Consider the following 14,225-nt stretch of genomic DNA (forward strand, 5'->3'; position numbering starts at 1 on the left):
GCTGATGCATTAACTAGTTGAATTTATACTCCAAATTTACAAAAAAAAAAAATAAAAGAAAGAGAAAAATTGAACTATACAAATCAAGTTAGTTTAGTCTTTTAAAAAATGTTAGTTTAAAATATACGAAATTGACTTTATTAATATACAGTCAATTCGAGCATTCGAGCATAGCTAAGTAGATAAAGACATTGAACTAAATATATAAATATATATACAAAAACGTTTTTTCTTCTTTTTTTTAGTTGGGATTTGTAAGTTAAGATTAATGTTGTTAGGAAAACTTGTTTTCTATGATAGGTTTATTTTATTTTAGTTTTTAAACTTTAAAATGTATATTTGAATAATTTAACTTAGAAAGATATATATTATCACCCATTAATAGATGAATGATACCAAATATGTAAATTATTAAGATATTGTGGGAAACAACCATAGTCTTCTGCATAAAGAAAAAAAAAATTAACTTCAAACGTAACTAGTGAAATCTTTAAAAAATTGAATCAGTTAGAATTCATAATTCAATTAAACAAATTTAACCCAATCCAATAATCAAGCTCAAAGCCCAAAAACTAGTTCAGGCCCATTAAGCTCAAAAGTATACCATGGGGTGTGGTAGAAAAAGAAAAGGGAAAATTGCAATTTCAGCATGGACCTTTCTTCTTTGTAATCTGATGCCAAAAAGATTTCCAAAACAGAACAGTACAAAAGAAAAGGGTAAAAATTAATTTATACATTAAAAAATGACATCAATAAAAACCATAAATTAATAAATAGTGTAAATTGATTCACTTATGAAATATTATGGTATTAATGGATACAATTATTAATTTAGAGTTTTAATTCATTCAACCCATATAATTTAAGGTATAAATTAATTTTTAGACAATGTCAATGTCTTGTCCATGAGAGCTCTTCTTTGCGGGGGAATAAGAAAGTTGGGAAGTCTCTTTCCTTTTCTAATTACCATGTTTAGAAAATGAAGATTTATAATTCTTAAAATGAGCCTAGCTCAGTGGTAATTAACATATATCTCCAATTGAGAAAATCATTAAATCAACGTATATGTAATTTAATAATCTTCTTAAATTGCACTAATAATTCAATTCAAAATTAGCAAACCTCAATTAAGTTAAATTGCATGTTTGGCTCCAAAACTCTCAAAATTATTTCCACATATTCCTTGTATTTAAAATTTTATAATAAATCTCTGAACTTTCAATTTTACTATCAATTTGATCTATAATATTAAATCTATCATTTTCATAATTATGTATCAAAGTGACGGTATTATATAAGAAGTACATAGCTAACTATTTTTCGAGCAAGCTCAAGTATTTAGCATTAAACTAAGAAAGTTAAAACTGAAAATTGAATCACCTATTAAAATTTAAGAATGAAAACTAAATAGACACGACCCACAATATTCAAACTCGTATTTTAACCTAAAAAATAATTAAAGCAAAAAAACCATTTCAAATTCCTTTAATCTATAAACAACAAATCAAACCCAATATATATCCAACTCAGAAAGTCTGAATTTATACAGTTTTCCAACGTGGACGTATTACATAAATCCACGCGTCAAAATATTTATTTCCTCAAAATAAATTTATCTTTTTTTTATACACTTCCAATGGAAGAACTACTGCCAGAAGAAGAAACCCCATGGAACAAATCCGACAAGTAGTTTCCCAAATCGTCAGGCGTAAACCTGACAGCAAACCCTTTCGTCGAAAAATCTCTCTCCCCACCCACTATCTCAATGCACCCCTCGTAGAACTGCCGATATGTCGGCAGCAGCTTCTTCGCTATCGACATCTTCAACTCGTCCCTCAGCCGCCCCTCCTCCACTCTCCACGACGTCTGTTTCCGGTACGCCTCTTCGAACGCCGCGTTGAATTTCCTCAACCCCTCCTTCGCCGCCTCCGGCGACTCCATTTCCGGCGAGCTCCTCTCCGGCAGCGTCCCCACCACCCTGTTCCACGCCGTCGCCTCGTAATTCGACGCGTACAGCTTCACCTTGCTCGCGTGGTTCGCCACCCACTCGCCGCCGACGAGGGATTTCAGATTCGTCGCCGTCACCGTCCTCACGATGAAATTCAGGTTGTTCGCGAGGAACAGGTACGACAGCGATACGTCTCTGTAAAGCTCTGCTTTCGTGTCGAGTTTGCAGAGGAGGACCAGAATCAGCCACCCGAGTTGCGCCGCCACCGGCGACGACAGCGCGTCGTCGGCGGCGAGAGTCTCCGTGTACGAACTCGGAATCGGAGAGTTTTCGGTGATGATGTCGGAGAGAATCCCGCCGTAGTCTCCGAGAGAGGAGATGTAATTCATCGCCGATCGGGTCAGCGGGTGGATTCCGCCGCCGGGAGCCGGAGTTTTGGAGGAATTCTTCTGGATCGTCGATTCGAAATCGGAGAGAATGGCGCGGATTGCCTCCGCGAGTTTGACCAACGAAGCTTCCGCTTGCGCTTTAATGGTTTCCGTCGAAACAGAGTCGAATACGACCTCGATTTCCGGCAAGACGTCGGAATTCGCCTCGTAAAGCTCCATCAACAAGAAAATCTTCTCTGAATCTTTCTTCCCTTTCGCGATCAACTCCGGGAATTTAAACAGAGTGATCGCCCCTTCTTTTAAGATCTCCCAGAAACAGGACTTTCCAATTCTGCCGGATTTTGAAAAAACATGATCGCAGAGAATTTTCTCCCCACGAAACAGAGTATTCACAGCAACCTTTATGGAATTCATCCAGCTCCTGATCACGGTCTCGAGCGATTCCCAATTCAATCTCTGAATCCGCGAAGCCTTGAACCGCTCTGTTCCAAGACGGTATAGAGTTTCATCGACAATCGATTTTCTGATCACTTTGTAAATCTTCACACACTCTTTCCCATACCCAGAGCCGATCATACAATCCGCAATCGATCTCAACTCCGCCGCGACCCTGTCGAGCTCCGTCGCAGAATCCCCGGCGATCTCCCCGTCGGAGGACCGGCTGGAGACGGATTCCGGGTCCAGATGCTGCCGATTCTCACTCAGAATATAATAAAACTCCTTCTCGAGGCGTCTCATGGCGGCCTGCATCAATTTCTGGGCGAGAATAAGGACGGCGGAGGTAGAATTTTCGGAAATGAAAAAGTCCATCGCCCGGCGGAGGTTGTTGACGGAGGTGAGAAACTCGTCGGACTCGGCCCTGCCATGGCGGAAGAGGAAGGTGACTCTGTTGAACTCGGAGGAATCGGGGTCCCATTTGGTGATGATGGGTTCGGCGTTAACGATGGTTTCTTCCATGGCGGCGGACAGGGAAGGGTCATAGGTGGACGGCGGAGTCCGGTGGCCGGAGCTGGGAAAAGAAGAAGATGAGTGGAGGGTTTTGGAGGGAGAAGAGTGGGAGAAGGTGAAGAACTGTTTCAAGTGCATTAGTGTGGTGGAAGTGTTGCTCTTTGGAGGCTGTGAGAGGATCATATTGGAATACTGAGACTCAAATTGGGAAAAATGGAGGAGAGAGAAAGAAGAGAGAGAGAGAGAGATGGGTATGGCTGTGAGAAATGTTGCAGGCAATTTATAGAGGGAGAGTTTGAAAGTGGAGATGGGGGTGATTCAACTAGTAGCATTCTTAGACCGAAAGAATCCTTGACCGACTCAACATCATGTTTGTTTTTCATTATCCGTTTTCAATCTGATTTTTCTTAAAAAAATTATATTGAATATTTGGGTCAGTTTACCCTCACTTTGACTAATTTTACGTAAACTCTACACCATTTAGTACTGAGAAACACATAGGAATTAATTTTTATAATAAGTGGTTAGGGTTGAATAATATATATAGGGATAGAAGTTTGAATCCCAACTTATTTGTTGATGATATATATTTTGACCAAATCAAAATCTTCTTTAAAGTATAGGGATCAAAATAAGACGATTTGAATATACACGATTAAAATTAACTAAAGTTGAAAATACACACCAATGAGTTGAAGTTTAAGATAGATTGACTAAATTAGTATTATTATCCTACTATCAATTGGCGCATTAAAACATCGTTTTAAAATGTTTATTACTATTATTTTTCTTTTATAAAGGTTTTGAAATGTTTCTTCATGGTAGAATATTGGAAAAAACACCTTTTTTTTTTCCTTAGAGTTGGGGATTAAAAGATTTATAAATTTAATAGGACTCGTCAACAAATTTGAATTAACGAAACTTTTAAATATCAACCAACATAAACATAGTTCAACTGCATTTCATATTGTAGTTATAAAATGTTAAAAGAATATCAATTTGTGTCATCTTATATTTAAACTATTGAATGATTGAGCCTTATTTTTAATTCAATAATTACAGGATGAAAATAGAAATATCAACTTTTTGGATGACAACCTTGTTGATTAACTCGATGAATTTTAGATAGTAATTATTTGAAATTAAAGTCATGTTTACTTCAAGAGATGAGAATAAAGAATGACAATCAATTTTTGGAATCAAATTGTGAGACCCACTTCAAATTTTGGAATTATTCTCGACAATCTCATTCATCTCATTCACGTTCATCAATCTCATTCCCATTGCTTATTTCATATGTCACACATATTTATTAGAGTTACTTTACTACTTTTACTCTTTCTCTCTTATTTTTTAATTAATTATTTTATAAATTATTTCTTTTTTATTTCTATTACTAATATTTTTTTCTTCTAATAAAAATTTATTCAAGTGGGTATAATTTTATTATAAAATATTATAAATTTATATTTAATTTTTAATTTTTTTACTTTGTTATTATTAATTAATATCAATATATTTTTAAAATAAAATTTATTGTTATTAAATATTAGAATAATAAAATTTAATAATATTTTATATTAAATGATAGTTGTTATAATAAAAAATTATTTTAGTTTATATAAGTTTATTTTAATTATTCATTATTATTAAATTAAATAAATCGTTATTTATATTTACTATGTAATAAAATATATTAAAATTTATTATTATTGTAATTAAAAAAAGATTAGCATGACTAGAAGAAAGAAATGAGTATACATTGTTATATATTTTATTCCAATTCCGATTCTATACCGTTTTAGTAAACAACATCAAAAAATTCTGATTATGATTCTAGAAAATTTATGGTAAACAACATTAAGAATAACATTTCAATTCCAATTGATTTTATTCAAATTCATTCGTGATAAGTAAATAGGGTCTACGTAAATTTATGGGTTAAATATATGATAGAATTTTTTTAATAAAAAAAGAATCAAGGCTATTTCTTGATATGCTAGAGTTTGTTTGTTTGTTTATTATTTTATTATTATTAAATTTTTCATTTTTGTCATATTTGTTGATCTTGACTCCTTGGCCTCTGGTTTCATGACTTTTTTTTGTTTTTTTAAATGAAGAATTTAAAATTTAATACAGAGACAATTAACGGCAACAATTAGAGTATGCATAAATTAATGGGTAGCGTTTTTTTCATATGTCGAAAATTTCAAAGTTTGGATATAGACATAGGGTTACGCAGCACGCAAGTTTTATGCGCAAATTTTAGTGGATGGTATAAATTCGTATTTTTTTTATTAAATATAATTCTTTTTAAAAATTCTATGATTGGTTTATTGACTCAGTAACTGTCATTTTTGTATTAACGTAAATTGACTTAAATCGTAATAAATTGGGAGTAATAATTGATTACATGCTTTGGATACTTTGTCATGTTTTGATTACTTTTTTGGACCGGTATTTATGTTATATTAGACTGTAATTTTTTTTAAAGGATTGTGATACCAAGTTAAAATATTATTCAACCCAATATTAATTTGAATTTTCTAAGGAGTCGATCAAAGGGAGGCCAAAGCGAGTATAGTCAGCGGTAATTGACGTAAGTTCGATCTTCCACTCCCACATGTTGTACTAAGAAAAGACTAAAGGAAGAATTAAATTTTTTAGAATAAATTTCTAGATTTGTACATTTATCAACATCAAACTTGTAAAAAAAATCATTTAATTGTGTAGGGTCAAAAAAATATGAAAAAACTTTTTCTTTGTTTATATTCTTAATTTTCTATGGTATTTCGTATATATTCATATTATCCCAACGTTATACATCTTGCTTATAAAGATCAACTTCATTGACCTACTTAATTAGATGGGAGTTAATTAGTAGAGACTAGGACTTTGATTATGTGCATATTGGAAAATAAGAATGGTGACTTTAGGCAAACTCACACTAGAGTTATAATGAAAATGAAAGTGAGTCTTGGTGGAGTAATCGTCATTGCTTGACTCGAATATGAGTGGTCTACCCATGAGCGAGATGAAACTAAGTGGATATATCTTTATATTGACAAGAAACGGATAGATTAAATAAAAAATATATAACATAATTTTTTAAAATTCTATTTGATGCAATTACAACTCCTCAAAATTGATAAACTAAAGTGTTAAAACTCAATTGGAATTAGATAAATCAATTAGAAAGAGCTCACCAATATTGACTACCCACAAGTTAGACTAACAAGGAGAATACAAAAATAGTTTGGCAGGAAAATTATGAAAAATTTTCTTTATTAGTATAACGTGTGGGGTGGAAATTCGAATCCATGATATTGTCGTTGAAAAGTATCGTAAATTTTACTAATAACCTAGAAACAACAATACTTATATTAACAATCCCAACCGAAAAAACAAACTTGTTATTTGATACAGTATTTGTGAGAATTTAAACTCTACTATATATTTTCACCATCAATTAATTTGTTAGGGGTAAAATATACTAAGTTCATTTGAAGCGAGGCCAAAGAAGCAAAGTCGAACCGTACGGGTTAGACCATCCAATCCGACCAACTCGGTCAAGTCGATCTACTCCAACCAACTCGAGAAGACTTACTTTATAAATAAGAAAAGAGGCTTGGAGAATGAGGTATATTTTTATGACCCTACTCTTTACTACTCTCAATTGAACCCTTTGTCTAACTTAAGTATTTTGGAGTATGTTAGGCTTAGTACCACACCAGTTCGAAGATCTCGAATATGTGCATGAATTTGTTGAAGCATTTGACATCAAAATTTGAATCTAAATTATGCATCAAGAAACCTAACTTGGATAAAAGACTTATATAAGTAATTCTCCAACAGAAGATGTTACCCACACCACTAAATATTGTTCCAAGTGCATCCATTATGAAAGTTAATCATATTCATTGGAAACCAAAAGTTTGATCATATATTCCTCATAAACAAAGAAAGTTTAGGTTGTGGAAATTAGGAGAATTTTTTTTTATTGGTGTTCCTTTTTTCAACATCAAAACACACTCAATGTGTTGACCAAGAGAGATAAGTCTTCAATTCTTTGCCTACAATTAACCATACCAAATGTTTTTTTATCTCAATAATAAAGGAAAATAGATTATTAAAGATCCGTTTGATAATATTTTCGTTTCTTATTTCTGTTTTCTATTTTTTAATAAAGAAAATAAAATTGCATGACTCTCAACACCCACAAATTGAAGAATGACAAAACAATACTTTCGTTAGGTTTTAGAACAAATTGGAAATAGAAACAAGAAACAGCCAGAAGCGAGCATAGTTCAGCTAATTGACATATATCTCCAACCAAGAGGTTGTGAGTTTGATCTCCCACCCCCACATGTTATATTAAAAAAAAAAATAAGAAACAAAAAACTTATTTTCGTTATTTCCAAAATTTATTAGAATATTTCTAAAAATTTGAGCAATAAGAAACATAGATAATTGTCAAATACTTAAATTTCTAAATAAAATAAAAGAAAAACGAAAACGTTACCAAACGAATTATTTAGATAATAGACACTTAAAATCTTGCCATGTGATCGACAACCATAACATACATCTAGTCATATTTTCTTAAGATTCCTAAAATAGAAAATCGTTAAAAAATACAAATAAGTGTATAGATGGAAGCACACAAATAGTGGGAAAATAATCTCTCACACACGCGTATGAACGTATGTATATTTTATAAAATTAAAAATAAAAGATTAGAAGTCAAGCATTTGGAATAGATTTTTCAAGTTTTGAAAATCTACATTTACGTTCCAAGTTGTTTGGTGGGGGAAGAAAACCATTTTCTTAAGGGGAAAAAAATAGGAGATTCCAGAACCGGACCGGTCCGCTTTCAAAATTCAAACCAAGCGACATCGTCACAACGACGTCACTTCACTGATGCAGCGATGGAAAAATGCTAATTAAAAAATTCCAAATTACTTTTTCCTGTAAATTCCTTCATCATATGTTCATTCCTTTATTAGTTTATTTTTCTCCAATCCACTATAATCAAACTTTTTGCTTTTCCTCTTTTCAAAAAAATAAAAACTTTGCTTCTACGAAATTAGGATCAACATGTCATCCTATTTTACAAATATATATATATATATATATATATATATATATATCTTTTTTCCGACGTATATATTTAATCTAAATTATATATATATATATATATATATATATTTTATAGGGGTTTCTATGGATTTGTTAAACTTTAATCATATTTTTCTCATCCATAAACTTACAGATTTTTAGATTTTTTTTAATTGAATCGTAAATTTTAATTCAGTTAACTAACACAATTCAACTAGATAAAATAAATGAGTTCCTTGTCAAATAAATCAAGCTAATAGCGGTGCATGAGATTTTATCAAATTATATATAGGTATAATATTAAATCTTTTAAAACCATAACAAAAAAAATTGAAACTAAGTCTTACAAGTACTCGATTGGTAAAACAAAATATAAAATGTGCGGCAGACTTACGAATTTTGTTGAGGAGTTATTATGTCTATAGCTATAACAATATTATATTGTTGTACTAAAAAACAATAATATTTTTTAATACAATAAATATAAAAGTTGATATTTAAACCCCAAACTTGGAAGAAGGAACTTGATCAAATAAATAGTTATTTTTTAGACACTTTTATTTTATAATTAGAAAAAATTTTACGCAGTGATTTTTTAATAGATATTTATTTTCAGTTTAACAATTTGGTTGTACTATCAATTACCATTAAAAAAAAAACATTTGTAATATATTGGAAATATATTGAAAGATTAAACTAACTTCAATTTTTCTCCTTTAAACTTTTTTTTAATGATGATTTAACATAATATAAGATTGTGATCCAATAAAAAATATATGTTTGATCAAGCTTTACATGAGAAACTTAAATCAGGCAAATCTTTATTTTCTAGGGAAGATTTTGAATCCTTGTTGGATTATTTTACACTAATTAAAATTTGAATTTTTTGAAAATGTAAATATACCTTTATATAAATGATACTATTTCTATTAATATGAAACTTTTAAATAAAAATTGCAAATAAAATTATCATTCTATTAATCGATATATTACGGATTTCTTCTTAAACGTTTGAGGTTCCAATTTCAACTTGAAATTAAAAAAGAAAAACTAAAAGTTGACAAATACCATTATAAATATCTTAAAGAATCTATTATCCTAACGAGTAGTGCTTAGAAATGTAAAGTCATAATTAACAAAAAAACAAATAATAAATAAAAAAACAAAGAACAAAGAGAGAGAAATGTGAAGTCATAGAATTTCTTTTTTCTATTTTTTAAAAATTGCATTTAATATGTGTTTAGAAAGTCAATGTGGTCAAATAGTAAGAGATTACTGCTATACCCTTTCCCACTAATTGTGATGAGAAGCAGACCCAACTTTCATTTGTGTGTTGATCTTATTGGTCAACTAAACCCAATTACCAATGGGTTCCAATGGTTTCTTTTTTTTCCCTTTAATTTTATTTTTTAGAGAAATAAATGCTGAGGGGAGCTAGAAATTTTCTAGGTTGAGATTTTGTCTATAAGATATTTCACTTATGAAAAATTTTAGGATAAATGAGAGAAAAATTACAAAATCTTTAGTATTTTAAGTATGTTTTTTGAACTACGACAAACTAGAAGAAGAAACAAAACATATCTATCAGTTTTTGAAGGTTCGAGATCGTAAGAGAGCCGATAAGATTCCTTTTATCATATGATTTATTGTTTCCCAAATATCTTTAGCGGTCACAAAAGAGGTGGCGGTATATATAAGGCTCAAAGCATGTAATTTTCTCTCTCATTCATTCTCCACTTCCCTATTGAAATAATGAATAAATTATCAATTTGGTCCCTATAGTTTAAGCTTAATTTGAATTTAGTTCTTAGGATTAATTTCAATTTAGTTTCAATATAATCCCTACGGATTTAGAGATTTCAACTTGGATTTTATGGTTTTATTAAACCTTACAAATAATCTCTAGAATATTAGATATTTATGAGAAAAATGAGTTTGCGTGTCTTTCAAGTGGACAAAAATAATGGTTTGAGAATGATTCTATGAGATTAATGGAAGCATATAACAAATAAACTGAAAATTTTAAAATTATAGAGACCAAATTAAAACCAAATTTGAAGCGATAATAAATTGGTAATATAATCAAAATTATATGAGTTTTCTTTGTTTGTTTTGTTTCAAAATAAAGAAAACAATATAATCATGGTCCTTGCTCTTAATTTTGAAATCCATGCGTATGCGTCAAGGAAATGTTCTTCATTTTTAATCTCTCTCTTGTAAAGAGACAAAGTTAGATATCTTTTGGTTGAATAATCTTTTTTCTTATGATCCTTCGTGGAAATTAGGCAAAGGAAAAACTCCCACTAATTTGAAGTATGTTTTTACTCCCCCACAGTCATTATTGAATTTGTAGTACTAAATTAAGTATTTAACTTGTTTAAATTTTTCCTAAAATTATTCTTAAATTTATCAAGAGTTTAAATCTATGATAACTACTAGTTAAATATTATTAATTTTTTTAGAGGTCATACATCTGAATTCCTACCTCCATGGGTGGTTTAAGAAAATAAAAATGGGACACTCGAACATTTTATTTTAGGAAAAAGAAAAAACAAACAGATTGTAGATTAAAAAAAAAAAAAAAAGAACCCTTCAAAATATGTAATAAAGCAAATCGAACCGGTTGAAATTAGCCAAATCTATCCAAATCGAATTTACTAAATATGATTTGAATTTTATTTTTAACATAAATTAATTAACATTTATATATTGATTATACAAAAGTTTTCAATAATGTTGATGTGAAAAGAAATGTCGAGGTCTCAATTCCATGAAAATATCGATAGATGTCGAGATTGATATTTCTAAAAAAGTTAGAAAAGTTAAAAAATAGTAAAAAATATTTAAATTAATAAATAAATATTTTTTCTATTTATTAATAAGTTAAAAGTAATTAATATTAATATTATAGATGTATTAGTGACATTTTGTTTATTTTTTGTACTTTGACGGAAATATCGATTTACCTCTCATGTCGATGTCAAATCTATAGATACATTAATATATCGATGGAAATGTCAGCGTGTCGACAGATATTTAATATCATAGTTTATACAAACTGCATTTATCGGAACCAAATCAACAAATACCGATAAGATAAAATTTATCCAAACTTAATCGATCAATATTGGTCTTTTTCATTTGTTTTTTTGCCCTCCTAACTTGCACTCCTATCATTGGAATATAAATAAAAATAATAATAACAACCACCTTTCAACCATGCTTACTCTAAAATATTTTTTAATAAAATTTTATTTAAAAAAGACGATAAATTATTTTACAAAATACAAATCGTTCTCAAATTAGTCTATCTTTATGTAACTAAAGTAGGACTCTATATATATAGTTTAATTGATTAATTAGTCAAGATATTAATAATCCTTCGTATAGATCCAACATTTAAATCTCCATTAAAAAATAAATAATGAAAACAAATAAATAAATCGAAACCTTTTTAACAAGGGCATTCATGAAAATGCTCCCATTTAAAGGAAGTAAGGAACATGAATACAATATTCTTATCACTCTTTTTTCCATGTCCATTTCTAATGAATAATATATTTTTTAAAATTAGACAATATTACCATACTTTAACACACAAAAAAGACAACATACCATACAATAATTAATGACACCAAATCAACTAATTAAAACTAATTAATTATTAATGAAAAATTAAAGAAGTATCCACAAAAATATTATTTAATTATGTGAACTAAAATGTGATTGACCACATATAGATATGATATATATTATTTTGATATATATAAAGTGGATGAAGATTAAAAGTTAATCTTGTTTATGCTCAATTTCGTAGGATTCGAGATCTCTCAGAGTTGACTGGTCGAGCTGAGCGGAGCGAGCCATGCAAGAAGACATGCACGCAAAGAATAAACACTCAAACGCTCAAGTTAATCAAATGTCTGAATTCATAAGTTAGTTCAAGACTGAATTGTATACTTGATTGGGAGGAGTTATGAATATGATAGGGCTTAGTGGGAATCCTTTCTGTTCAAACAATTGTTAGTCCGTTAATAAGGTTGGTGAACTATTTCCAACTGTATTATTAAGCTGTCAGATTCTTAACTCAGTTGTAAGAATTAAGGTACCTTTACTTTAAGTGTTTGATATCGAGCTTTGTAGGTCAGCACCATAAGGTCGATCGTAAATTGTAGGTCTCATTCTACGTAGTATATTGTAATTTTACCTACCAATAAATTTTTAATTTACTTTTTTTTAAGCACTTTAATTGCTACTTTAAAACTTTTAGAACTGACCAATTATATATGTTAAATCCCCTCCATAAGAAAAAAATTGACTCCACCCTACCTATGAACTTATGCTTGGTTTATGGTCAATTATTGGAAGAAAGAAATTGTTAAATCAACTTGTGATATATTTATTGGTATGGAAAGTCAACTTTGTAAGATAAAATTTAAAATAATTATTAGACAGAGTCAAGCCATAACATTTCCACCAAATTAAGAAAAAGAAAATGAGATGGAAATGATTCCTTATTTTATTGCCGTTTGAACTTTGAATACGACATTCACATACTTCCTTTTTCTTCGTTTTCAATTTTTTTTTCATAGTTTCATATCAAATATTTAATATTAATTATCAAAGATATTATAAAAATAATAAAAAACCAAAATTAAATCAAATAATGGATTCTCCATCATTGTCCAATTTTCCTATCCTAACACTGTCCCGAATTAAACCCGAAAATCTTTATTTAACGAAAAAAAGTCATAAATACTCTACTTAGACTTTTCGAATAGTTTATCACAAACAACCAATTTAAACATGGTTAAGACATATATTTTTGATTGAAAGATCTGAGCTTCGAATATCTACTTTTTATTTATAACTGTAGTAACTTTTACTTTATAACACATTTCGTTGGGGTGATTTCCTTTTATAATATACTTTTTTATCATTAATCTATTTCTAAACACAGTCTTCATTACTTAATTTTTCTTGGTTTTTATATGCATTTTCTCTCACTTCATATCTATTTTTTTTCTTCAATTGGGATGTGTCCATTCTAATATTGATAATCCAAAAGGAATCAAATTATATTTAATTCAAAGTAAAACTTTTAATTAAAGTATGATCTTGAAGAAAATATTATTTTAAGAGCACTCTGAAAACACAATGCACTTCTCCAATACACTCTAATAATATTATGAGAAATAGTCAATATTGTTTACAATAATATCGGAAAAGAACCTACGAATATTGTAAAAGTATTCGTAAAATACGATGCAAAGCACATTTAAAAAAAAAAAAGAAAAAGAAAAGTAATCTCCAAGTAATACTCATGCTTAAATTTCTTAAACAAAAATCAATACCCACTGCATATTGATTAATCTGGTCTAATTTTGCATTGTACAAAAAATTAGATATCGAGAGATCATGATTGTCTTTTAATTTATACATAATCCAAGCATTTGGAAGATAATTGAACCCTAATTCTCATCAATTTAATTGTATATATTTTTTAAGAATATAGCATGACAATTACATGATAAAGATTCAAACTTTCTCCGTATTAAAAAAGTTGCTAATTAATGTCTTAACCATCAATTATGTTCGGGTCAATATTTATATGAATATTATGTAAAAAATTACATATAAATACAGTTGGTAGGTGACTAATTCAACTGGGCGTAACCAATAAGGGTCTCTTTGGTAATGTTTAGATGTTCTTTCTCATTTTCTCGTTTTCAGTTTTTGAAAAACATAAGTTTTTTTGTGGCGGTTTCCGTTTCTAGTTTCTATTTTTTTTAAAGAAATATTCTCAACATTGTTTAGAAAAT

The 14,225-nt window shown here is 29.6% G+C and overlaps 1 protein-coding gene across 1 annotated transcript; it reads right to left on the bottom strand.

The window, feature by feature from the left end:
• Nucleotides 1-1,493: 1,493 nt before the first annotated feature.
• On the bottom strand, nt 1,494-3,651 carry EXO70H2 (exocyst subunit exo70 family protein H2). Its single transcript, XM_022283288.2, has one exon. It carries the CDS (start codon nt 3,466-3,468, stop codon nt 1,624-1,626), a length of 1,845 nt encoding a protein of 614 aa, XP_022138980.1. The 5' UTR covers nt 3,469-3,651; the 3' UTR covers nt 1,494-1,623.
• Nucleotides 3,652-14,225: the final 10,574 nt, after the last annotated feature.

Source organism: Momordica charantia, assembly GCF_013281855.1.
Source record: "Momordica charantia cultivar OHB3-1 chromosome 9 unlocalized genomic scaffold, Mcharantia_2.0 BLBB01000009.1, whole genome shotgun sequence".
NCBI lineage: Eukaryota > Viridiplantae > Streptophyta > Magnoliopsida > Cucurbitales > Cucurbitaceae > Momordica > Momordica charantia.

Coding starts and splice junctions, on each gene's coding strand:
- EXO70H2 (XM_022283288.2), bottom strand. CDS start 3,468: ATGATCCTCTCACAGCCTCCAAAGAGCAACACTTCCACCACACTAATG.